The sequence below is a fragment of the Scophthalmus maximus genome, chromosome 20, assembly GCF_022379125.1.
Source record: "Scophthalmus maximus strain ysfricsl-2021 chromosome 20, ASM2237912v1, whole genome shotgun sequence".
NCBI lineage: Eukaryota > Metazoa > Chordata > Actinopteri > Pleuronectiformes > Scophthalmidae > Scophthalmus > Scophthalmus maximus.
Genome location: NC_061534.1, coordinates 13,464,505 through 13,488,868, shown reverse-complemented (window position 1 = coordinate 13,488,868; position 24,364 = coordinate 13,464,505). Strand labels below are relative to the sequence as shown.

Genomic DNA, 24,364 nt, shown 5'->3' with positions numbered 1-24,364 from the left:
CAAGATGAAACGCGCAAGAAACCCCACCGCAGTTACAAAACTGACTTGTGGCGAGAGGGGGACTGTTTCTGGTGTTACAACTTCCGGCTTGTCGACGCCCCGCCCCGCTGTTTTTTGACCCACGTGTGTACAGCGATATGTTGATATTTTTCACCCAGTGAATTCGTGTCACTGTAAAAGATATTTTTGCCGGATCAAAGCTTTACAGCGCAGTTCACCTGTCGACATGGATCTCGCCTCCAAGGACTCGTACATCCAGAAACTCGCCAGTAGAGTATTTTCTCAACGCGACCAGGAGCCGAAGAAGAGACCGTTCGGTAATGTTGAAGTACACCCCATCCCTCGTAATGACAGCCCCCGTTCTGTGCCATGGTTTCAGAGGATACGATGTACTTTATGCGTTAGTGAGTGGAAATAAGCGTCTAAAACTGTCATCAAATATCTTGCTATTCCTATTGTTGGCCAAAGGAGGCGCTACACTTTCAAAAAAAGCAGATTTCCTCATACGTGAGGTCAAGACAAACATCAGAAATAGTGCTGATAAATCATACGACACATGAAGTTGCCCCATCAGAAAAATAATAATCAACAATTTTGAAAATCCCTTTATTATTTAGGGGTTTTTTATGTTGGAAAAACACAAAATATTTTCATTTTCAGCTGATGATTGTGTTTAACATCATTACAACTTGGAATATCTTGGGTGTTTGGATTGTGAATTGAACAAAAAGACACGTGAGGACATTGTTGTGGGCTTTACAAAATGTTTCAATGATCCCGTGATATTCATCCTCTGATAAACCGAAAATCACCAGACTAGTCCCTACGCTGATAATCTTTGGCCATCATAATAACATTAAAACTGTCATTAAAATGTGGTGTTTCTGAGATGTTTTATATGCATGATTTCAATGCATATTCTGTGTTTGTAGCTCATTCGACGGGTAAAGGTGACGCTGGTCCTCCAAAGAAGAAGAAAAAGTGTAAAAAGAAACATTTCAAGGAAAGGGGCGCCAATGAGAAGACGCCAAAACCCCAACAGAAGCCTCCACTCTCTCCAGCGGCACCCAAAGGCCCGGCCACAGCCAAACCAAGTGGCATAAACGGATCCACAGCACAAACACCTAAAGGTACAGTAACCCAGCATTGTGTGCCCAAGTTCACCGACGCTCCAATGTCACTGTGTCCCCACAGTCATGTCATTATATCACTAGCTGTCTTTCTGTCGTTAGAAGTTTCCCACAGTCAAATCTAATTCTTTATTTTTTTTCAGGGGTCAATGTACAGACCACGTTCTCGACAGTAGATGTTCTGCGCAAGAGGCTGCATGAAAAGATTGAAGAGTCCAGGGGGCAGGTATGCAAATTTGGAGAAAGATTGTTTGTTGTTGCTTGTTGTCGCTTACTGCCCCTGCTTACATTTTTTTTCTCACCTGACCAAAACGAATATCTGATTATGTGCATGTTCGCATTTGCATCCATTCATCCATGTCGGTGCGGTTCATTTCAAGATGACTGACTTCTTAAACAGAAAATCGCCGCCCAACCTACTGCAGAGTTTAAACATGTGATTTATTGTTGGGCAGTAATGAGGTTGCACACATCTTTTACCAGGGAGCCCCAAAGGATGCATTGTCAGAGGCCGTCCAGGCAAAGCGAGCAAAGCGAAAGCTGGAACGGGAGCGGAAGAAGAGGAAGAGGAAAGAGTTTCGGATGAAGAAACTGGCAGAAAAGAGTGGCGAAGAGCAGCTGCCAGAGATAAAAAAGGAGGAGCAGCAAGCCCCTGTCGCGAGCAAGAGAAATGAAACCACCATTGTCTTCAACAAGGTGGAGATGGTGGAAGAAGGCTTTGTAGACAAAATGCAGAAAAAGAAGAGCAAGAAACAGAGCATCAAGGGCCAGTTGACACCGCTGACGGGGAAGAACTACAAGCAGCTGCTCAGTCGCGTGGAAGCCCGCAAGGAGAAGCTGGAAAAGCTGCGGGAGAAGGACGAGGGGAAGGCCCGTGAGATGGAGGAGAAGATCAAATGGACCAACCTGCTCTACAAGGCGGAGGGCATCAAAATCAAAGACGACGAGAACATGCTGCAGGTCGCGCTGAAGAGGAAGGAGAAGAGACGCGACCACCGGAAGAAGGATTGGGTCAAGCGCAGTGAGAACGTCGTGGAGAAGATGCAGCATCGGCAGGACAAGAGAAGAAAGAACATCCAGAAACAGAAGCAGGTGAAAACGGAGAAGAAGAAGGACAGAGCGCGGAAGAGAGGCCGAGTGTTGCCCGAGGACTTGAAAAGAGCGGCGGTGTAGTTGAAAGGAGTGTGTTGTACAATAAGAGAACACACACAAAGTCCATAAAAGAAAACCATTTTTTTTTATATGACAATGTGATTTATTAAATGATACGAACGTGCCACTGCTGGTGCACAAATTGTCCCTTATTTTCCTGTATAGGAGTAATATGATGCGTGTTGTGGTCAATAAAATGTGATCCTCCATTGGGATGAGTATGAAAGGCAGTTTCTGTGGTAGAATTTTTCAGATATCAATGCTAAGTGTGCTTCTTTTCAACTGGATTAGTGCAACGTTTGGGGAAACATGTATTTTCCTTCAGTTCAATAAGAAGATGGAGGACGTTGTCATGTCAGAGACAAATGAAACCGATGTCCGGTAAACCCACTGCAAACAACCACTAAACATACAGACACACAAATGAAGACTATTAGAATTTTTTATTTTATTAAAGCCTTTATTTAACCAGGAGTAAAGAACACGTTGAGATTAAAAATCTGAATAAAGAATGAAGAGACACATGACCAAAATTATCTTGAAAAGACGCATATCAACTACAAAATGACTGCGAGGAGACACAACAAACGTATAATGGACTCAAATGAAACATTAAAAAAAGAGTCAATATCACCACAAAGACTCAGAAAACAAATAAGACACAAAAAAATTCATAAGATACTCAATACAACCTTAAAGAGAGATTTAAAAAAATGTGTGTGTTTGTGTGTGTGTGTCTGTTTGTGTGTGTGTTTGTATGTGTGTGTGTGTGTGTGAGTGTGTCTGTGTGTGTGTGTGTGTGTGTGTGTGTGTGTGTGTGTGAGTGTGTCTGTGTGTGTGTGTCTGTGTGTGTGTGAGAGAGAGAGGGCTCGTGTGTATGTGTGTGTGTCTGTGTGTGTATGTGTGTGTGTGTCTGTGTGTGTGTGTGTGAGAGAGAGAGGGCTCGTGTGTGTGTGTGTGTGTGTGTGTGTGTGTGTGTGTGTGTGTGTGTGTGTGTGTCTGTGTGTGTGTGTGAGAGAGAGGGCTCGTGTGTGTGAGAGAGAGAGGGCTCGTGTGTGTGTGTGTGTGTGTGTGTGTGTGTGTGTGTGTCTGTGTGTGTCTGTGTGTGTGTGAGAGAGAGAGAGGGCTCGTGTGTGTGTGTGTGTGTGTGTGTGTGTGTGTGTCTGTGTGTGTGTGTGAGAGAGAGAGGGCTCGTGTGTGTGTGTGTGTGTGTGTGTGTGTGTGTGTGTGTGTGTGTGTCTGTGTGTGTGTGTGTGAGTGTGAGTGTGTCTGTGTGTGTGTGTGTGTGTGTGTGTGTGTTTGTCCGCCTCGCCCGGATGTTAGCTGACCGACAGTGTCGCTGTTTCTAATTTCAATGTCTCGCTCCGCCCAACAGGAAGAGGTCAGTTGGAAAACACAAGGAGGTTCTCTCCCCAGAGTTAAACACCCTCGGCACCGGGAGTCGAGGACCTTAAAGCCCCCGCCCTGGGAACAGTCCTGCTGCCCTGCGCAGGTTCTCTCCACCGAGGCCATGGTCCTCCATCGATGGGACTAATCCGAAGTCTGGCCGCTAATTTGACTCGAGTGCGCCAGAGAGCCGCTAGGAACCAGCAGCAGGTGGGTGCGACGGCTCCTGCACACAGCACTGACGGAACGGCCTGCCTCACGGCCAATTCATAAGTAATAACGGAAACAATGCACGGCGCTGTCTGTCATTGCAGATGATGACGTCAAGACGGCGCAGTGCGCGCAGGACGGACGGGGTGGACAAAAACGTGTGGTGAGAGAGAACATGGACGAGATGAACCACTCCGCTTGGTTCTGTCAGTCGTCAAGTAGAGATCCTGATTGTCACGGGGGGCGGGGCAAAGTCCAAGTCTGTCAATAAGTCATATAAGTCTCAACCACCGTATATCACCTGAGTATACACGTCTGATTGGCGGAGCATGTGGGCGGAAGAGCCCTTTAATCATTTAGTGCCACCTTGAAATGACATAGTGCGCAAAAGAATTGTTTAATTTGTAAAACACACAATCTGTCACTTTGGAATGAAATTGTGAAACAGTGACATTACTCTTGTGCACTTGTGTTTATTAAAATTGGAAAATGTGACCAGTTTATGATTGTACAAAATGAAAAGGGATATCTTTTTTTTTTCCTCAATAACCAGACCAATGAAAGCTACATACTGTTCTACTGGAAGTAATGAGGATTTTATTTTTGTCAACTAGCCCTTAAATTTTGCACCACCAGTTGACTGAATATAAACAATGTTTTCCACAGAGATAATGTATTTTTTGTACACGTGTGTAATAATACATTCTCACACATTCATTGGTCGAGTGCCCAATATTTAGATCTGATGAAAGTCCCGCGGGGGGCACCAGTAGTTCAAAAGACAAGGGGACGTAGTCGGATTATTACAGCACATGGTTTTTGGTTTGTTCAAATGTAACTGATAACTCTGGTAACAGCACTGCAGTGTCTGAACAGCTGTTTCGCACCAACAGGGTTGAATTCACTCAACTGGCGGCGGAGTACAAAGTGGTGAACCTGGGACAGGGATTTCCTGACTTCTCCCCTCCTCCGTTTATCCAGGAGGCTTTTTGTAAAGCAGTGAGCGGAGGACCCACGATGCACCAGTACACCCGAGCTTTTGTGAGTGCGATCAGACACGTGTGTCTTCTCCGTGCATGTCGGCCATGTTTGCGTTGGAATGATTTCAGACATTTAGGGGACAAACTGATACAGATCAATCAGTGAGAGTCACCTGTGTTCTTGTTATTCCTTCCCTCAGGGCCACCCGCCTCTCGTGAAGTCTCTGGCTAAATTCTTCAGTGGGATTGTGGGACATGAGATTGACGCTCTCGAGGACATCCTGGTCACAGTCGGAGCGTACCAGGCGCTCTTCTGTGCATTTCAGGCTCTGGTTGATGAAGGGGACGAGGTAGGAAAATGAGCCCAGGTCAGGTCGAGTCACAATGTTCGGCAGTCCAATAATAATCAGGGAAACGTAGAAGCAAAAAGCAGCAAACACAAACGATAAATGTATAAGTTTGAATAACATGTATGTGTTGTGGTTTACCCTATGTTAACATTCCTCCACATGGTTTTCACCATAAAATAGAAAGCAGAAAAATAATTGAAGAAAACAAATGGCTTCAGAGACAGGTTTTGATTTTTAACTTCTGCTTACAGTAGCTTCACGTGTGGTTAATAAAACATTTTTTAAAGGTACTTTAACAGAAATTTGTCTTCAGGTGATAATTGTCGAGCCGTTCTTCGACTGCTACCAGCCGATGGTGGCGATGGCTGGAGGAAAAGCAGTGTATGTACCTCTGAGGCCAGTGAGTGATAAAATAAGAGAATAGATATTTTCAAAAATGTTGTGAAACTTCTTATACAATGTCTACTTTTGTCATTGTCGACTTAAATGTATACGTTTACCTCAAAGTTTCTTTGTCTCGTCATTTGAAGAAATGCGAGAGCGGCGCCGTCCTGTCGAGTGGAGACTGGGTTCTTTCCGCAGAGGAGCTGGCCAGTAAAATCACTGCTTGCACAAAAGCCATTGTCATCAACACTCCCAACAACCCGATAGGAAAGGTAAGATACTGGCCACTGGCTGTCAGCTGGTTTGGGGAGTGCATCCAGCCTGCTGAGACAAGGGGCGGATTCAGAAAGTCCTCCCTATCGCCTTTTCCTAACCACTTTTCCTTGACCTCAATGGAAATCGTCATGAGGTCCAGTGGCGCCCCCAGAAATTTTAAACAGCGGGGGCCAGATGGGGCCCAGTGGCCATAACTGAATTTCAGTAATTCTATTATGCCGTTGAAGTATATTTTGGAGTTTTGGATTTGACCAGTTTTGGATTTGATGAGGTCAAGGAAAGGTGTAAAGGAGGATTCATGGGACCTAGGAAACGCCAACAGCGCTGCAAAGAGAATCCGACTCCACTTACACGATACAACGTAATTATACGATGGCGGATGTTATTGACGTGCGTCTGCTGTGGTGAAACTACATATTTCCGTAGATGGACTACAAAATGCGCATTTTATAGACTACTCCGCCCCGTGCGTTCTTAGCAAATTGATGCATGCTAGGTTCCAGGGTTGGAATTGAAATAAATATAATATTTTAGGCTATGAAAATGAAAGGAAAAGGTTGTCACATTGACAATTTTTCCACTCATATTTGTCCAAATGACACCGTATGGCATCAGATGGAAATGCTTCATCAGCAACTGTAACTTACATGATGACTCCCGTCCCTTCTGTCATGTTCAACTCCTTCTTATTCTTCTTCAGATTTAATGGTTTAAGTTCGTGCTTGGCACGTCACGTTAAATATCGCTGCCGCAATGAATTGTGTGGTGACAATTTCTCCTTTTCACATAGGAAGGTCCAATTTATCCAATGCAAGAGGAGATAAGAAAGGAAGCTTTGAAGCACCTTTCCTAAGCATTTAAAGAATCCAAGCGGCTCTTATCATGGCTGCCGATGAAATACTTCTGCGTCATTTCAACCTTCCTTAGCAAAATTGACAATTCGAGCGCACCCAAGAGCTCTGTTGTGATCATTTTTTTGCACAAGAATGGATAAAGTCTGTGCACATAAAGCTGCTGTCCTGAGAACAAAAATGTTCAGCGGATGGATTTTTTGTGGTCTCTGGTGAATTTTGTCAAAATTGACATCAGAACACTTACATGTCAATTACAGGTTTACAAGACTGAAGAGCTCCAGATGATTGCGGATCTATGTATCAAACACGACCTGCTGTGCATCAGCGACGAGGTGTACGAGTGGCTGACCTACGACGGAGCCAAGCACGTAAAGATCGGTGAGAGGCCGGAAAAGCAAGGAAATTGCTTAGAGATCATAGAGCGATATTATTAATATAAGTGTCGGTTTTTGGTGTGTTACTGACAGCCAGCCTCCCCGGCATGTGGGAGCGAACCGTCACTGTCGGCAGCGCTGGGAAGACTTTCAGCGCCACCGGATGGAAGGTAAACGACACCGGATGCATTCCTGTCGGGAAAGCTGTGCGATGTACTCCGCTACACAATGTTATCACGACTCTTATTGTCTTTTCAGGTCGGCTGGGCTATGGGCTCTGGACAAGTCATCAAACACATGAAAACCATCCATCAGAACACTGTTTACCACTGTGCAACGGCTGCTCAGGTGAACGCAGAGCTCCATGAACGTGTTAGATGTCGTTGTTGTTGCAATAAGAAATACAGTAGCTCCTCTCAGAGCAGATCCTGCATGGAAGAAAGGAGCTCTCTCCAAGTGCTGCTGTGCAAGTATTGCCATAGTCCAGGATTTTATTTATTTTTAATATTCTTTCCTCGATACTAGCCTGGGACCCAGACGAATTCTGGGAGCTCATTTCATTTGCTCTGCCAGACTCGGTCTGCCACCGATCCATTGGGAAGTGATTTCCCAATCACAACCAATTATCTGATGGGCACGGTTTGTACCGTGAAGCGGAGAAAAGCCACTTTTGTTAACAATCAACCAGCTGCCGCTGATGAACGAGCATTTGACTTAAGGTATTGATATTTTCAAATTTGTCCCAAAGAAACGACAACACTCCTTCACAGACATTGTGGAATCATCATCACAGACAACTTCCTCCTTGCTTTAGTCTGTTGACATTTTCGCATCGCTCAACAGACGTCACATAACTTGTTGCTCTCACTGGTTGAGTCATGAACTCTGACTAGTTGGAATCTGACTGCAACCTGCTGAATAACTTTTCAACCACATGGAAATCAGCAGAAAACGCTGGGGGCAGGTTCCTCTTGTGCTTTATCAAAAGCACTCACAATATTCATATAACTGTCATCACAACTTCAGTTCCATCCATGAAGCTCTTGTGCTGCGCTTCCCGTGCTGACCTTGTTCTTCCGTCCCCCACCTGTAACAGGAGGCGGTAGGTCATGGATTTGAGAGGGAGCACAAGCTGTTTGGGAGTCCAGAGAGCTACTTCCAGCAGCTGCCTGCCACTCTGCAGCAAAAGAGGACGAAGCTGGCCGCGTGTCTGGAGAGTGTGGGCCTGCAGCCCGTCATGCCCGAGGGAGGCTATTTTATGATCGCCGACATCTCCTCCGTCAGTGAGTGACGCACGAACATCTGAACTGACAGTACATACAAACAAAACGTTGTGTCAGTTCATCACACCATATGCTCTGTATTTTTCTATTTTAATATCGGACTTTGTTTTTATACTGCACCTTTTCTAACTGCCTCTGAATTTAATCATATTTCTCAGCACCTTAACCACTTTGCACTGTGCCCGCTGTACATGGGACAATTACACTACTTGCTCTGTATTTTTATATTTTTTTGTCAGACTCTTTGTTTCTAGATTGCACTATTTGTAACTGCTTCAGGGCTGTTAATTGTGTTATTTTCATTCTTTGTATATAATACTTTTGTCATTCATGTTATTTTTTTCATTTGTGTACTTTTTGACATTGTCTCTTATTGTATGACTGCTATGACTAATTGATTTGACCAGGGATTGCTTAAGTAATCTATCTTGAATTTGCTTTCATAATTAATTTTCACCTCATCATTTCTTGCTTTTCTTTTTTCAGAGGTGAACCTCAATGACCAGAGCACTGATGAAGCTGATGATTTCAGATTTGTTAAATGGCTAATTAAAGAGAAGGTAAAGATGAAATATTTAGTAAAATCTTGGATAAATTAAATGTATTCTTTTAAAAGCATCAACACAAGTGATGTCATGTTTGCTAAAGAAAACATGATTGGATTAGTGTTTTTGTGAAGTTTCTTATTCAGATTTTTTGATATGATTTGACTTTTTCTTCTGCAGGGTTTAGCAACAATCCCCGTCTCTGCCTTCTACAGTCCAGAGCACAGGAAAGAGTTTGACAACTACATCAGATTCTGTTTTGTTAAGGTAAATTTCACCTGATCCGTTGACATGAAATGGATCCAAACCTGCCTCACTCCGTTTCCCTCTTAAACCCCCATCGCTGTCTTTGTCCAACAGGAGGACTCCACCTTGGATGCAGCAGAGGAAATCTTGAGAAAATGGAGTCAGGAACAGTAGAATTGTCCGTCACGTGAAGCTTTTACCCCTCCAAGCGACTCAAAACTGACTTTGTCCTCCTTCTTAGTCAAAATGAGCCAGATTGTGTGTTTTAGAGAACTGTAAGGTGCACAAACACAGCATCCACTTTCCACGTGCCCTTAAACTGCGACTGTGAAAACACTCAGGCTTTGACCAATAAAAGAAATCCTTTTTAATGGTCCTGTGCAGAGATTTTATGGAGCAACGTATTGATTATATGTTTTTAAGTATTATAACTATTTTCTGTCAATTTGGAAGAAAATATTTAGGTGTTTTTTTTCCCCTTTTAAATTAAATGATGTACTTCCACATTTTAACTGCAGCGTCATTTGTCCTGAATCAAACTAAGCAGAAAAAATTGATAAATCCACTGTTATTTTTTGTTTTGTTTATTGGCTTGTTTGTAAGGCAATGTCTGTGTTACCGTCCTTGGGGGTCTTTATAACCCGAGTGACACAAAAAACATTTTAAACATGTTGTCGAGAGGCGTCTAATTTCTAGATAGTTTTTTGAGATTAACATATTAATTGCTTAACATTGCAAAGAGGTTTAATTACAATCAACCAGATTTAGTAAGAGTGCTTGTAAAAGGTCTTTGAGTCCTGATAGATAGATAGATAGTTACTTTATTTATCCCAAGCTGGGAAATTCCGGTGTAAAAGCAGCACGTTTCACACAGCACACAAAATATATACAATATATACACAAAAAAATGTAAAAAAGTTCTAAACAACGGGACCTGCTGCAACAGGCTGCCACCTAGCACGGCGCCATCTACTATGACTGCTCTCTGCCACACATGGCAAAATGAATATTCAACTGGAAAGAGCGGAACATAGCCATCCCTGTTGTGTTACATATGCACTGTCGTTTCAATAATCTTTTTAATGGTGTTATTGATTGGTCACTTGCCTCCTCTTAACCACAGCAGTCCTGCGCTATTCATTGAAGCCCTTTGCCCTCAGTCTTTGTCAGTTCATTTTCTTCCTGGTTGTGTTCCTCATGCATGGTTTTCCCTGTCACCTGTTAACTCGGACACCTGGCATCTTGTCCACCTGTCCGACTATAAGCCTGTTTTCTTAAACTTTATTAAAAGATTAACTCATACAACCCCACTACAAAATCACTGAACTATCCCTTTAACTGCATCAGCCGGCAGTTTTTTTTATTTACATATAAGTTCGGTGGCCAATCTGAGTTCATTTTGAGTATGTGCCACTCAAAATCCTACCAAATATATATATATATATATTTTAAATATATATATATATTTATTTATTTAAAATTGAGATAAATACATCACAACCCTCCTGTGTAATATATACAATAACCACATATTTGAACGTTTTAAACCTTGAAATTTGAAATTTGATACCTGGGCCTAAATTAAAGTAAAGAAAGAAGAACTGTTTGCATTAAAAAAAACTAAAAACAGCTGTTTAATTAATAAAACCTTTATTTTTATTTTTTGTAATTCTCATCCACACGCCCTACAAGTTGGTGGCAGTAATGCACCATTTCGTTGTTTGCCAGCCGCCATGAAACAAGAAAAGAAGAAGAAGAAGAAGAAGAAGAAGAAGAAGAAGAAGACCCCGGAAGTAAATAAACGTCACGTGTTGGTGCGTGTGAAAATGTCTACCTGCGCCGCAGCGAAGAGACCACAAACGGTGTCTTCTCAGGTAAGACTGGTGTTTACTGTCAAAATGACATTGTCTTTTATTTTTTATTTTTTTCTATATCCCCTCTAACATGTTCGTGTTTGTTTCCAGCCCGAGGAGAAGGTGGACTGGAAGAGAAGGAAAGCAGAGGGTGAGTGAAACAACACAGCGACGTTTAGCCTCCAGCTGCACACATGTTAGCTTAAGTGGTCTGACAGTGAAGTTATAGTGCTCTTAAGTGTAAATTGTTTTTGTTATATATATATACATATATATATATATATATATATATAGAGAGAGAGAGAGATATTGTTTATTTTAAAGAAACGCTGTTATGTCACATCCCAGTATTTCATATGTCTTAGCCACAGGATTAATGTAGAATTTCTTGTATGTATGTACCAATCAAATCATCTTGCAGAAGAGCAGTTTAATTGAAGTTAATCGCTGGACTCTGTTTTATTTGGGGACCAGCTGCTACACAAGCTGTAGACCAAACTCTGGGTTTCTTGTATAAAGCCCTGTCGTTTTGAGCACAGGAACATTCAATGCTCTCACCTCATGACTGTGAATAACCAAGGAGGTATTTTGTACTCGCATGCTGCTCATTCCACCTTAAAACAACGTCTGTCATATTTTACCACAGTGCCCTGCGTGTCATCGCATTCAGCACCATGTCACTGCGGTGTGAAAAAGCCACACCATGATTTTGGTTGACGAATGTATTCGGACCAAAGCTTGCTCAGTGTGTTCCATTTGTTCATCAGACCACAAAACCAGGTCCAGCTCCCTATTATTTACCCACATGAGTAAATACTGAACTTTGCATCATATAAATGGGAAAACTTGAACGTCTCCTCCCTTTGTATGGATTTGAACTATATATATCAGACCTTCTTTAGAGGTACCTGATGTTTCTGATGATGTGTGTGTGTGTGTGTACACGTGCATGTGTGTGTGCAACAGAGATCTTGGCCTCAATGAGATCAACTGATTAAATCAAGTTTTTTGGGGGGGAACTTCCAATCTGTACAAGGGGCACCCTCTATCTTTTAAATCAGTGATTCTCTGAATGTGAAGATTCTCATTAGGGAGAGAAAAATATGTTAAAATACATAAATATCAATTTGTCACAAAATCTTGTTTTGTTTTTTAATTTTTGCTTTTTTGATCTCCTGAATACTTTCAGTATGCACTATGCAGGGCTCTACAACTCCTTTAAGAGCTGCAACTAATTCTAATATTTCTATTCATTGTTTTCCCATTTCTCTTGATAAATAATTTGGTCTATAAAATTTCAGACATGGTGAAAAATATTATAAAGACAATGTGACTGTGTTACTAATGCAATGTTTTCCCCAACCATTTGTCCCAAACCCCAAATATACTCAGTTTACTGTCACACTCAACAAAGATTCTCACAACTTAAAACCTGGAACTAGGTCCTATTTTTCTTGAGGAAAAAAGATTGATCATCAAAATAATATAGGATTAATTTTCTGCCCATCAACTAGTCGATCAATCAGCTAATTGTTTCATATCTAAATCCTTTAGACGAAATCATCACTTCTAATTATTGCCGAACTGTAAGGGGGTGACAACATGGTCCTGGACCACTTCCTTAGACCATTAATTCAGATATCAGCAATCTCTGTTGATGCATCTGATTCTCTTATTGGTTTCATTGTTTCTTCCTCAATAACAGTAAAGGAATCTAAGAAGCAAAGGAAAGAGGCCAAGTTGATCAATCAGTTGGAAAAGCAGAAACAGCAAGAGGCTGAAGAAAAAGCAAAACTTGAAAAGGGCCAGAACACAAAGGGTAAGTGTCGCCATTTCGTGAATTGGAGATCGTGTGTTTGCCTGAGAACAGTCTGCTGACATGTGTGACCTGCACCTCTCAGGTCGGGCGTACACGGTGAGCGTGGCCCTGCCTGGTTCTGTCCTGGACAACGCTCAGTCCACTGAGCTCCGTACATACCTGGCGGGACAGATCGCCCGGGCCTGTGTCGTGTTCTGCGTTGACGAGATCGTTGTGTTTGATGAACAAGGGGAAGATGTTAAGTAAGTTCACGTAAAGAGGTGCGACGTGTTTGTAAACGCACCCCAGTAAAACTATCAGGGAAGTTAACGAAAAAAAGTTTTTTTCAATTAGCCTTTGTCCCCACAGGAGTGTTGAAGGGGAATTTAATGGTGTTGGGAAGAAAGGACACGCTTGTATTCAGCTCGCCAGAATACTGCAGTATCTTGAATGTCCACAGTGAGTCGTTACGTATTATATTCAGATCACCATTGTTCGCCAATATGATCAGATGGGGGTTAAATTGTTTTTCTTATTCCAACAGATACCTGCGCAAGTGGTTTTTCCCGAAACATCAAGACTTACAGTATGCAGGTGATCAAAAATAAATCAAAGTATATAATATACATTTCTTTTACGGCGGGGGGTTTAAAAGTCTGACACTGTGGGGCCCTTACTGGACTAACTGGACCCTCCAGATTGGCTATTATAGGATTACTCTGATACTGAAAAACACCTAAAAACCTGATTATTGTCAGGCAAATTCTTAAGTTATAAGAAGCATTATTTTTCTTTATAGAAAATTTATGGAGGTTTATTAGCATTGAACATTGGACGTGATGATATCATGTCAAAGTGTCTCACTGAATTTAAAAATATGTGTATCATCTGGGCATTTAGGTTTGGCTGAGATGTGCCTCTTTTTTTTTTCCAAAAACACCACCACCTCTGTTTTACAGAAACGATATTTACGTCGAAGTTTAATTTTGATCATTTGTATTTCCCCCCTACTAGGTTTGCTGAACCCCTTAGACAGTCCTCACCATATGAGGATAGACGAGGAGTCAGATTACCGGGAAGGAATCGTCCTTGACCGGCCGACCAAACAAGGTCAAGGGTCATTAGTCAACTGTGGAATGAGAAAGGTCAGCATATATATATTCATAGAGGTCACTGCCCTCTGCGAAGGTGAATATAGACAGCAGGGCTTTAACTAATGAATATTTTCATTATCAGTTCATCTTTGGGCTGTTTGCTTATACCTTATACCATTTGATCTATAAAAGGACAATACATTTTGAAAAAATGCTGATTAAAATATTCAAATGTCTTGTTTATCCAACCAACAGTATATATTCACAAATTCAAAAATATATTTAATTTACTATAGAAGACCAAGAAAACCATGCAGACAATATTCACAATTCAGAGGATGGAACCAGGGAACTTTTTGCCATTTGTGCCTAAAAATTACCCAAACGAATACATTTTTTGCCTTAACATTTTCTAAACGACAATTTGACATATTAGAACTTGGTCCATTTGCTCCTGCAGGATGTTCGGATTGATAAACAGCTGCAGTCTGGACTTCGAGTCACAGTACAGCTCAATGAGACGCAAAAGCAAGGTAACTTTTTTTCCCATCAGACTGTATTTTTATTTAATATTGTCTGTCACTTTTCTCTGAGTACAGTACTGGGTGCCTATGTCCACATGTCTTCTTGTGGTCCTCAGAGAGCAGAATTTATAAAGGTGTGGTGGTAGCGCCTCATGTGCCCAGGACTGAAGGAGGCCTCTATTGGGGTTACACTGTCCGCCTGGCTTCTTGTCTCAGTAGGTGTCCCATCTCTTTAATAAACTGCCATAACTCAAACATATGCTTTAAATAGGCCTGTCACAATAACTACTTTTTGATGGACAATAAATTGTCCCAGAGATAATGCAATGAACAACATTATTTTAATTTGACCATTTTTTAAATCTTGTGAAGTCGCAGAAAACGCCCATTGGTCGTTGCGTGTGCGAGTCACTGCTCTTCTTCTACACAATTTGTGTCGCTGCTGGTTGTGGAGAAAAAAAGAAATATATATATATATATATATTCCAAATACAATGACATTTTAGACTGGAAATAGTTCTTACACTAAATTGTCTGTAGCAGCGATCAGATCGCTTCAGAATGGATGTTAGTGAGTGTGTTTGAGAGTCAAAGTCTGTGATTGTTCTGGTTGGTTGTGACTCACAGTTTGACAATGTAATATAAAAAATTAATTTAACAATCACAGCAGGCAGCGCGACTGGCTAGAATGTTGTTGACAATTATTCTCATGGCAACAAACACACATGTACTGTAAACCGATGGCTATTATCGAGGTCAATAAAAAGGATAGAGTCCACATGAGTACTTATATTAGTAATTATTGTGACAGGCCGAGCTTCAAATTAATTCTCACTGACTTTGACGAGTGAAGAGCAAAATCCAGCATGAGACGTTCGTGTGTCCTCACTGCCGTTGGTTTGTTAACGCAGGCGCAGTTTTCACGGAAAGTCCCTACAAAGAAGGATACGACCTGACTGTTGGCACATCGGAGAAAGGCAGCAACATGGACCAAACCACACTGACGCCTTTCAAGTAGGTTCAGAGACAATTTAGACAGGAAGTGCGAGATTCCTATTTGGCACCGTGTCAGGAGAGTGGTTCCAGGGTGGTTCACCACTTTGGAGAAAAAGAGAAGATCCGCACGCCTGAAACAAATAAAATCCTTTACCGGGAGTTTTTAGGTGTGCGGATCTTCTCTCTTTTCAAACCTCCTGTGATAATTTGTTGGTCCCGCTCTCATCATAATGTTCATACTGGAGGTGCTTGTTCTTTCCCCTTTTCATTCTGACTGCTGAAATATCTCATCCATTTATTGGATGCGTTCGTAGTCTCCCTGAGGGAAGAACTTTTCCTTTTGTGCCACCATGAGGTTGTGAAGCGTCGCCATGACCTTTGATTCACACACTCATTTCCTCCCTATTTTTATCCATCACGATCATCAGGTCAATTCTTTTAATTTGTTTAATACTTTGTATTAATGTTAATCATAAACCAGTGTGAGCATTTGTCTCAGTCGCGCTGTGCGAACGTGCAAACTCGCAATCGCTAGTACACCTGTTGAGTCCTAGTAATGTTATACCATTATTGACGTTTTATATTTTTCATTTTAGCAATTGAAATTTGGATTCCTCAACTTTGTAGGCATCTTCTGGTCGTGTTCGGGGGGCTTCAGGGTTTGGAGGCCAGTGTAGATGCCGACCAAAACCTGGATGTGACCGACCCCAGTGTTTTGTTTGACATTTACCTGGACACATGCCCCGGTCAGGGCAGCAGGACCATTCGCACAGAGGTGAGGGTGAAGATATTGTCAAACCAGCAGTTAGGGTTACACATGTACACAACATACAAAATAAATGCTCTTTGACCTGTACTTTGGCTTCAACTGTCCTGCTCTAATCATCAGGGTATGACGGTGTATTCATTTGATTATTGCCTGCGTTTCCTCTCAACAGGAGGCCATCTTAATCTCCATGGCAGGCCTGAGACAGAAGATCACCACTGCCTTTTCAGAGGTTTCCACTGGTTCGTCTAGTAACTAGTGATGCAGAAGAGTAAATGAAGATGTGTTGTTTTTAAGCACAGTCCACTTGTGAAACTGCCATTATCTCAAATCTCATATCCTGCACTGAGCGCCGTCGGTGCTAGATACATGTCACATTTCTCTTTTTGCTGATCTCATTCTGTATTTTTCTAAATGATCCAACAACTTGTACATATTTAAATACAAATACCATCCTCGAGTTTGTACTGACTTGTATTGTTTCAAAGCAGATCACTGGTTTTCAACGGTACAGAACATTTCATGGAAAACTGTATCGAGACAAAGCACAACATGGACAAACGAATGGCACTGAAATTATTATTTAAACTTTCATCAAGACAATCCAGAGTCTGATTCAGGTTTTTGCGCAAATGAGTCCATATAGGGGGCAGATATTCAACATTTTTATGATTACCAGTACTTACTCTTTGGACTTAAGCAATGTTTGTTTGTTCAACTTCATAATAATGCTGCAGATAGCTCCATGCACGTTTTTGGGTTAAGGTCATGTGAATTTAAGATATGCTTTAAGACATTTCATTGACGCCCTTTGACACTTTTTTTTTTTTACTGCAGACAAATATCAGTTATCGGTCTCTTAGATTAGTAATAATCGGTATTCACCTGAAAAAAGCCCTATTGGTCGACCTCTAATATGAATTAAGAGAGAGTGGTTCATCTGCTTTTAGCAATATCTGAAAAATAGAAGTTTTCTGCGAGACTACTGGCGTTTACCGCTCTCTGATTGTCTTCTAGATACTATCACACTCTAGTGGCAATGCATGCTGCATGCATCTATACCTTTTTCATAGAGGTAAATATTTTCCCCTATTGTAATAAAGCCTTCTCTCATTAAGGTTATAATGTTCGAGAGAGGTGTTGATTCAACGTTCTGGTCAGATTGAAGACTATAGTTTGTGCTGCTGATCAACTTTTTTGTGTTAAATTCACAGGTGTCTAAAACTTGGTGGACAAAATATAAGAAACTGAGCTTGTGCTTGTCGTATCCTGAAAAAACTGCTTTGATCTTTATGGTTCACAGTTCTAAAATATTAGCATCATGTAAAATTATCTTCTTTTTTGGGGGGCTAATATCTAAATAAAGTTAGCGGTTGTAATTTTACTTTAAGTTTAATTGTGCAGCCACAGACTGACACAACACAGCCGTGAACTAAAGCTGCATGCACTGGAAAGCCATTGAGGTTAAAAAAAATAGTTGAATCATGAGGCAACAGGTTTATGTTCACGTTCTAATTTTCTTGTAAAACATTAAAATCAACATCTAAGGCAGCAAAAGCCCAAAAGAATAGATATATATTAATCTCCAAAGTGAGGGTGTATCACCCTTTTCACAAACATACCATCTATATCTCCAGAATTTAGTTACTCATTGTAAATTTCTGGACTCTGAATATGTCGGAATATTACAAACAAGAATAATACGACGCATTGACGGTGGTGTAATTGTTTGAAGTCACTCAAGCTTAATGTAGCTGTGAGCTTTTTGTGGTCTCCTTGTTACACCGCAATAGTTAGAGTACTGAAATGTCGCTTTAGCACCAAGTATAAAAAAATGTGTTGTAAATAAGCATTGAATACTTTGTCAGATTGAGAAGTCAAGATTACATATTTTCTATTTACGAATTTAAATCAAAATGTTTTGTCTTCTATTTAAATATTGTACAGATTCTTTGTTTTAGGTCATTAAATAATGATTAGTTTGGTTTATTTTAAATAAAAAGTATGTAGAGGTTTCTTGGTTTGGATTCAGGATCTGTTATGATTTTTGAATATGACTGTAGATACTATAGAATATATTCTTTGTGTTATGGACAAGAGCTATATAGTATACTTTGTTGGATATCTAATTAGAATACTTGCAGATACATCCTCCGTCAACACGGGGAACATTAGTGCATGTTCAATACATAACAAAAAATATTGTAAACCTGTATAAACCTATCTTTAAAGTCTTTTTCTTTTCAATCTACAAAAAACAACAAACCCACGGCTGCCATGTGTCCATGTGGAAGTAGTTCAGAAAGCTCTCAAAAGGGAGTTTCTGCAACAGAACACATTTCCATAAATCTCCATAGTCATTTGTTCCAAATGAACAAATGTGTATATATATATGTTTTTTTAAATCCCCCCCCCCCCCCCCCCCCCCCCTAAAAAAGCTGCCGTACATCATGTGGCTATTTGAAGGCCCAGTCATTCACTCCTCTGTGAGATCTCTGTAGGCTTTTCTGTCCTCTGGCCAGTTGGGATGAGTGAAGGTGATGTTGTACTGCTTTGCCCAGCGAGCGAACACCTGCTTCTCCGTGATGAAGCGGTGGTGGTTCCCTCTGCGGCCGCTCTCGTTCTGTATGTATGTCACGCACTCGTCAGCACCTCTGGGCTTGTAGTAATGATAGGGTGTCTTTCTGGAACCAGGTTTTCTTCTGGGGGGGGAAAAAAAAAAGATTTCAATTTCACTTGTCCACCACTTGATCTGTGATTTTTAATATTGTCGCAACTAACGGGTTGATTGGGCTTTAAATTATTAAGTCTTCATACTGCCGGTTAATACGCTCAATTTTATTTGTATAGCGCCAAATCACAATATATATTATCTCAAGGCAGATGTCAGGTAGAGACCTCACGATTTTTAACAGGAAGACATTTCTAGCAGAACCGGACTCGGTTGTGGGCGGAACATCTGCCGCGAGGGGTTGGGGTCAGGGGAGGGTGGATAGAGGGGGAGAGACGAGGGAAAGACAAAAGAGAACTGTTGTATAACAGTTGCTTTAAGCTCTATTAGACAAATTCTTATATTTAAGATTATAATACCAACACATGACATTGTTGATGATGAAAATTATAACAACAACGACGACTGATTCGGATCCTGTGGCTCTGGACTCAGAGATTCCTGTACTAGGGGAGAGAGGGAAAATAAAAGTGCCGACATTATAACTCACCCGCAGTGATTGGGTGGAACCATCCCATAAACTTTGATGTTGTCGCATATCTCGATCGATAAGACCATCGTGAACCAGCCGGTGCTCAACCATGAGTGAGATCTTTGTCTGAGCAGAGAATGACGACAACAACAACAACAACAACAACAACAAAACCAATGAGGAAACCTTGTTTGTGACAGTGACATTTACCCCATTACTGGGCTTAAGGAGACCAGACCTGTTACTTTTATTGTTATTTCAGGATTATACTCTACTATATTTTAATATGATCATTAGTAGTATTCGTAGTAGCAGTAGTGGTGGTAATAACTGGTAGTTATTACAGGGATCAATTAATGATTATCTAATCTTATAAAGAAGTCAATAGCATTTTGCTCCCTCCCTTCGACACTCACCTATCTCGTCCCGTCTCCTTGTAGAAGAGACTGTCGAATCTGCGCATCTTGCTGGGTATGATACTGAAGCAAGACAGGTTGCTGAAGGTCATGCTGACCCTCTGGATCAGCCTGAACAAAGTTCCTTTGGCGTCCTTCCCGATCTTGTTCGGGGGCCCCCAGAATATGACCACGGGGTTGCTGTCCATGCGTTGTAGGAACTCGTTCGGCCTGCGCACCACCCTGAACACACTGGAGTGTGCTACGACCCTCAGGGAGGTGCGGCTGCCGACGTCGGCCTCGTAGCCCAGCGTGGGGGCGTCATTCATGCGAATCACGCACTCGGTGCGGTCGATCTCCTCGCCCGCTTGACTCCCAAGCACGTGGCTGGAACTCGTCACCAGCGCGCAGTGGTGACAGCGCAGGGTCATACTCTGACAAGGAAAGAGAACATTAATGAGGGTTTTACAGTATTAAAACCCTCATTAAAAGTACAGTCCGTTTTTGAGTAAGTGAGGTTTAGTGGTTCACACGTGTCCTACACTAACTGTGTGTTCATATTCTTACAGCGACATCTCCATGTCCTCAGACTTTTGGTGCCCACTGTGAGAACTTAACAGAGTGTAGTCGTGTGTGTGGGACGGCTGCTTTCAGCATCAGGTGGCGATTCACGGGCGCCCGGGCTCGTCAGTTACAGTGAGTTCATCTTTTCGGTTTGAGATTGTGCTTAATGATAAAGAAGGCTGTGACAAAGACGAGCTGATACTACGCAAACAGGAAGACAGCTGCCACTCTGTGTTGCCTTTGCTGCTTTGCAAACGTCAAGTTCACAGCTTAAACCAAACTTAAAAATGTACTTTATTTACAGCTGTACTTTTTTAAGAACTGTATTCTTGATATGCAAACATTGAAAATCCCCCTCTTTATTCTCTAAATGCTAAATGGGAATGATAAAATCTTCCTCTTCTCATTTGCTTTCCTTATACCTGGCCCCAACACTCCTCAATAAAATCCCATAACACGCAAACTAGTCTTCAAATCCGTCCTTGACAACTGGAAAACCTCGTGTCACTCACAATAACGTATGGAGGAACACATTCCCTGGATGAAGTTCCAGTCGTTACATCGCCCGTGTTTGCGTACAAACCGTGCAAAGTACCTTGTTCCCATGAAATGGCACGTAACCGTCTTTCCCAGCCCACTTCTTCAGGTCCGTGGTCTTGAGCGGGTGATACGCGGCCACGTGGATGGGCGTGAAGATGTCGTTGTTGCTGTTGTTGGAGCCGTACAGGAAGAGGAGCGTCATCAGGATGAAGATGACCACAAAGATCACCACCCTGTGGCTCTGTTGCCCCTGCAGTGTACAGAATGTGGACTCACTTAAATACAAATTTGAGGTACATTTTACAACACACTTACTTAAAGGGGCAGATAGCGAAATTTGGAGAACGCTTGTTTCTCTCTTTGTTGTTGTTGTGACTTTGCTGCTCTGGCTGGGCCAGAAAAGTGACAGCTTAATGGACGGTAGAGTGGCAACAGTTAATCCATTAATCGATCAGTAATCGATTACTAAGTTAATCACCAGCTATTTGGATAATCGTTTAATCGGTAGGAGTAGTTTTTTTGGCGAAAAATTCTTTGATTACAGCTTCTTAAATGTGAATATTTTCTGGTTTCTTTGCTCCTCTGTGACAGTAAACTGAATAACTTTGGTGGGTGGATTAAAACAAAATATCATCTTTGGCTTTGGGAAACACGATCGTCATTTTTCACCATTTGAATTCATTTTGTGGAACCAGACAACTAATCGAATAATCGAGAAAATAATCCACAGATTATTCGATCGATATGCAAATAATTGTTAGTTGCAGCCCTGATGGACGGTGAGGAATATTTGCTGATTTTTACAAAACATGTATTGCTTTGAGATCGCTTACTGTCCCTTTAACAATTACTTATTTTTACACACAAATCCCGAGATTAGAAATGATCACGGATTTATATAGTTTAATATTTCAAATGAGAGCCGAAGACGTTTTTAACGTGATCACACATCATGTGCAGCCAATTTGGTTACAGGTGAATCTTAAAACATTCCCCTCTTCTGGACTTGATGTCGATTTGTGTTAAAAAAAAAAAGAAAGAAAAAAAGGCTAATACAGTACGAGTACATGCACCTATAGCTATTTAATACTTTAACCTAAGTGAGGGGTCTGACTCTTTGCTCCACCACTGGTAAACGATGATGATGATGATGGTGGTGGTGATGATGATGATGGTGATGATGATGGTGGTGATGGTTTGACATGAGAGCCACACCCTGGTGCCGCCGGGTCTGTCCGCTCTTACCTTGCCACTGAGCCGGAGCACCATGCTTTCTGATCAGGCTGCCTGTGGCCGTCTGTCATCACACCTGCAGGAGGGAGACACACACACACACACACACACACACACACACACACTGCTGCACGGTCACATCAGATTCACACGCAGCTCTCCGGCGAACACTGCACCGCACGACCCGGTGCGTTGCGCCGTCATGGAGCACAGAATACAAAATGCGCTCTGCAGAGGCACGGCCTCGCTAGATACATTTCATCTTATGATGAACCCCCCCCCCCCCCCCCCCAAAAAATGCAAAAGACATTCAAGGCAGGAAAATTGGGAGGGGCGACAACAACAACAACAAGAAAAAAAACAACAGCAACAACGCAGCGTTATGCGCCACCGCCTCTCCGCGTAGCCTTCAGCCGCAATTCTTTGAAAGAAAATAAGAAGACGAACTGAGAAGGTGAAGCAGTACATATCATGGCGAGTCCGGAGCGTTTACCGTTCGTCGGCCTTTGCGGTCTCTCGGAGCGTGGGCTCCCGCACGTCCCCCATCTCTCGGATTTCCTTGCGCCACTCCCGTGACGTCACCGCGAGTCCCGGCCGCCCACTCCCGTGACGTCACCGCGAGTCCCGGCCGCGCACGAGCGGCGTTTGAGACGAGAGCGCGCCGCGCCTTCGATGGGACCTCGTGGCTCGTGTCCACTTGAGCCGGAGACAACATCGCCGCCGTTGGCACCTGGCTGAGGACGGCCACGACTCTACCAACGGTGTGTCCTCCGAAAGCACAGTCGCAAGAGAACCTCTAGCTTTTGAACAGCAGCGTCATCGGTGCAGCTGCTCATGTGCTGCGGAAGGCACAGATCATACCGGCTCAAAAGTGTGACCAACTGTAGAAAGCGGCCATGATTGACTGCAGTGTTTTCCATAGTGTAATATGAGCAGCCTCTGCTTGACCCCCTCTGGAACTTAGTCCACATTTGCCCATGACCTTTGTCCATCACCTGACGCTTCTCTGTCACCTGCTCATGATGTAGAGACATTTGTTTGCCAGCCAGCAGGCTTTTCACATCTGCCCTTTGAGCCGACAGAAAGTAAGCATCAGCACTGTCTCTGCGGATCTTACTTTTCTCATGCTCCTCTATCCGCTGATGAACATGTTTCCATGTTTTCATGCCTCCCGTTGTGAGAGGACTATCACTTGCTGCAGGTGCAAATGCCAAACACACAGAACAATGTTTTGTGTGTTGCTGAGGATGGTAATGGAAAAACGTGTCTGAATCTTGTGGTTGAGGATGAGCAAAATAATCAAAATGATGGGTTTCCTCGTCTTCACTAGCATCTGTCTGTACCTCTGGGATCTTCTGCTGGCCTGCTGTCGTCTCACTGGATACTGTCTCTTCATCTCCTCTCTCAGCAGCGGACTCGCCTGTATTGCATGGCATTAAAAACGCAGAAGGGCATAGACACTGTGATGTCATGACCGCAGATAGGAACTCTTGATTAAACAACTTTAACCTATTATTTATTCAATAATTTTATTGTAATGCATTTCTGCGGCGCAATGAATTCTGTCTAGCGTAACTCTAAATCTATAGCCTAATGTTAACACCATTGTGAATATCTGATAAATAACCATTTTTTTGATGAAAAATTAGCATGATTTTCAGTTTTAGGTGACCTAACCTTTTTCTTTTCAATCTCGGGCCGTTAACCACTTACTTTTGTATTAACTGTTATTCAATGGACTTGATTTGCTTACATTTCAATACATACATACATTTAAATTTTTTGTTATTTCCCCAGCAACTCAGTAACTGACCAGCACGCCCGAGCTTATTCATTTATTAGTTGACCAATTTACATTAATTGACATGTTTAATCACTGATTAATGATTTAAATCTTTTTAAAATGAAAAATGGCAACAACAAAGAAAACATTAATATCACCTCAATACAAAACAAGAAATCGGATTTTGTCAGGTGGGGCTTCGTCCCCACCCATCAAGTGATTATCAAAGTAATTGTCAGACCTTTTCATTGTGAAAATAATTGTCGGCTGTAGCCTTACAGCACTTATTTGATGGACTAATTCTTCATTTCCAAAGGTTTTCTGTATAAGTGAATTACGTGAAACGCAAATAAATTAAGTCAGTATGATAAAAAAAGCACCTTTTTACAAAAAGCTGCACATTTATATCTTACAAGTAGATTCAAGCAAACACACACAAGCAGAC

At 42.0% G+C, this 24,364-nt stretch overlaps 4 protein-coding genes across 6 annotated transcripts; 3 read left to right on the top strand and 1 right to left on the bottom strand.

Moving 5' to 3' along the window:
* The first annotated feature begins 61 nt into the window (after positions 1-61).
* On the top strand, positions 62-2,508 carry surf6 (surfeit 6). Its single transcript, XM_035608776.1, has 4 exons — positions 62-317; positions 933-1,130; positions 1,274-1,356; positions 1,614-2,508. The coding sequence occupies exons 1-4, from the start codon at positions 227-229 to the stop codon at positions 2,301-2,303; spliced, it is 1,062 nt and encodes a 353-aa protein (XP_035464669.1). The 5' UTR covers positions 62-226; the 3' UTR covers positions 2,304-2,508.
* Positions 2,509-3,542: 1,034 nt separating this feature from the next.
* On the top strand, positions 3,543-9,682 carry kyat1 (kynurenine aminotransferase 1). 2 transcript variants are annotated; one of them, XM_035608855.2, is made up of 13 exons: positions 3,543-3,878; positions 3,983-4,041; positions 4,772-4,919; positions 5,059-5,208; positions 5,522-5,608; positions 5,739-5,864; positions 6,980-7,100; positions 7,190-7,266; positions 7,355-7,444; positions 8,193-8,379; positions 8,866-8,939; positions 9,105-9,191; positions 9,285-9,682. In XM_035608855.2, the coding sequence occupies exons 1-13, from the start codon at positions 3,807-3,809 to the stop codon at positions 9,342-9,344; spliced, it is 1,338 nt and encodes a 445-aa protein (XP_035464748.2). In that variant the 5' UTR covers positions 3,543-3,806; the 3' UTR covers positions 9,345-9,682. The 2 variants fall into 2 exon arrangements, with proteins under 2 accessions (XP_035464748.2, XP_047185541.1); XM_047329585.1 differs by lacking the exons at positions 3,543-3,878; positions 3,983-4,041 and adding an exon at positions 4,326-4,463.
* A 1,227-nt stretch (positions 9,683-10,909) lies between these two features.
* Positions 10,910-16,661, top strand: spout1 (SPOUT domain containing methyltransferase 1). Its single transcript, XM_035608519.2, has 12 exons — positions 10,910-11,044; positions 11,135-11,174; positions 12,729-12,842; positions 12,925-13,084; positions 13,191-13,280; positions 13,366-13,415; positions 13,836-13,966; positions 14,376-14,448; positions 14,556-14,654; positions 15,351-15,453; positions 16,063-16,210; positions 16,374-16,661. Exons 1-12 carry the CDS (start codon positions 10,997-10,999, stop codon positions 16,458-16,460), a joined length of 1,143 nt encoding a protein of 380 aa, XP_035464412.1. The 5' UTR covers positions 10,910-10,996; the 3' UTR covers positions 16,461-16,661.
* st6galnac6 (ST6 (alpha-N-acetyl-neuraminyl-2,3-beta-galactosyl-1,3)-N-acetylgalactosaminide alpha-2,6-sialyltransferase 6) lies at positions 16,660-23,009 on the bottom strand. 2 transcript variants are annotated; one of them, XM_035608522.2, is made up of 6 exons: positions 22,630-23,009; positions 22,000-22,212; positions 20,959-21,153; positions 19,821-20,233; positions 19,423-19,530; positions 16,660-18,903 (listed from the first exon to the last, which is right to left on the bottom strand). In XM_035608522.2, exons 3-6 carry the CDS (start codon positions 21,103-21,105, stop codon positions 18,678-18,680), a joined length of 894 nt encoding a protein of 297 aa, XP_035464415.1. In that variant the 5' UTR covers positions 21,106-21,153; positions 22,000-22,212; positions 22,630-23,009; the 3' UTR covers positions 16,660-18,677. The 2 variants fall into 2 exon arrangements, with proteins under 2 accessions (XP_035464415.1, XP_035464413.1); XM_035608520.2 differs by having other exon boundaries at positions 22,149-22,212; positions 22,630-23,008.
* Between the last annotated feature and the right edge of the window lie 1,355 nt (positions 23,010-24,364).

What these genes read in the sequence shown, in the direction of transcription:
- st6galnac6 (XM_035608520.2), bottom strand. Translation starts at nt 22,172, where the DNA reads ATGGTGCTCCGGCTCAGTGGCAAG. An exon ending in TGCTCCGGCTCAGTGGCAAG is followed by an intron (nt 21,154 to 22,148) that starts GTAAGAGCGGAC and finishes TGTACACTGCAG; the next exon opens with GGGCAACAGAGCCACAGGGT. An exon ending in GTTCCACCCAATCACTGCGG is followed by an intron (nt 18,904 to 19,422) that starts GTGAGTTATAAT and finishes TTCCCCCCCCAG; the next exon opens with AAGAAAACCTGGTTCCAGAA.
- kyat1 (XM_035608855.2), top strand. Translation starts at nt 3,807, where the DNA reads ATGGGACTAATCCGAAGTCTGGCCGCTAATTTGACTCGAGTGCGCCAG. An exon ending in TCAGCGCCACCGGATGGAAG is followed by an intron (nt 7,267 to 7,354) that starts GTAAACGACACC and finishes TTGTCTTTTCAG; the next exon opens with GTCGGCTGGGCTATGGGCTC. An exon ending in AATGGCTAATTAAAGAGAAG is followed by an intron (nt 8,940 to 9,104) that starts GTAAAGATGAAA and finishes TTTCTTCTGCAG; the next exon opens with GGTTTAGCAACAATCCCCGT.
- spout1 (XM_035608519.2), top strand. Translation starts at nt 10,997, where the DNA reads ATGTCTACCTGCGCCGCAGCGAAGAGACCACAAACGGTGTCTTCTCAG. An exon ending in CAGTATCTTGAATGTCCACA is followed by an intron (nt 13,281 to 13,365) that starts GTGAGTCGTTAC and finishes TTATTCCAACAG; the next exon opens with ATACCTGCGCAAGTGGTTTT. An exon ending in ACCACACTGACGCCTTTCAA is followed by an intron (nt 15,454 to 16,062) that starts GTAGGTTCAGAG and finishes TCAACTTTGTAG; the next exon opens with GCATCTTCTGGTCGTGTTCG.
- surf6 (XM_035608776.1), top strand. Translation starts at nt 227, where the DNA reads ATGGATCTCGCCTCCAAGGACTCGTACATCCAGAAACTCGCCAGTAGA. An exon ending in GCCGAAGAAGAGACCGTTCG is followed by an intron (nt 318 to 932) that starts GTAATGTTGAAG and finishes CTGTGTTTGTAG; the next exon opens with CTCATTCGACGGGTAAAGGT. An exon ending in CACAGCACAAACACCTAAAG is followed by an intron (nt 1,131 to 1,273) that starts GTACAGTAACCC and finishes ATTTTTTTTCAG; the next exon opens with GGGTCAATGTACAGACCACG.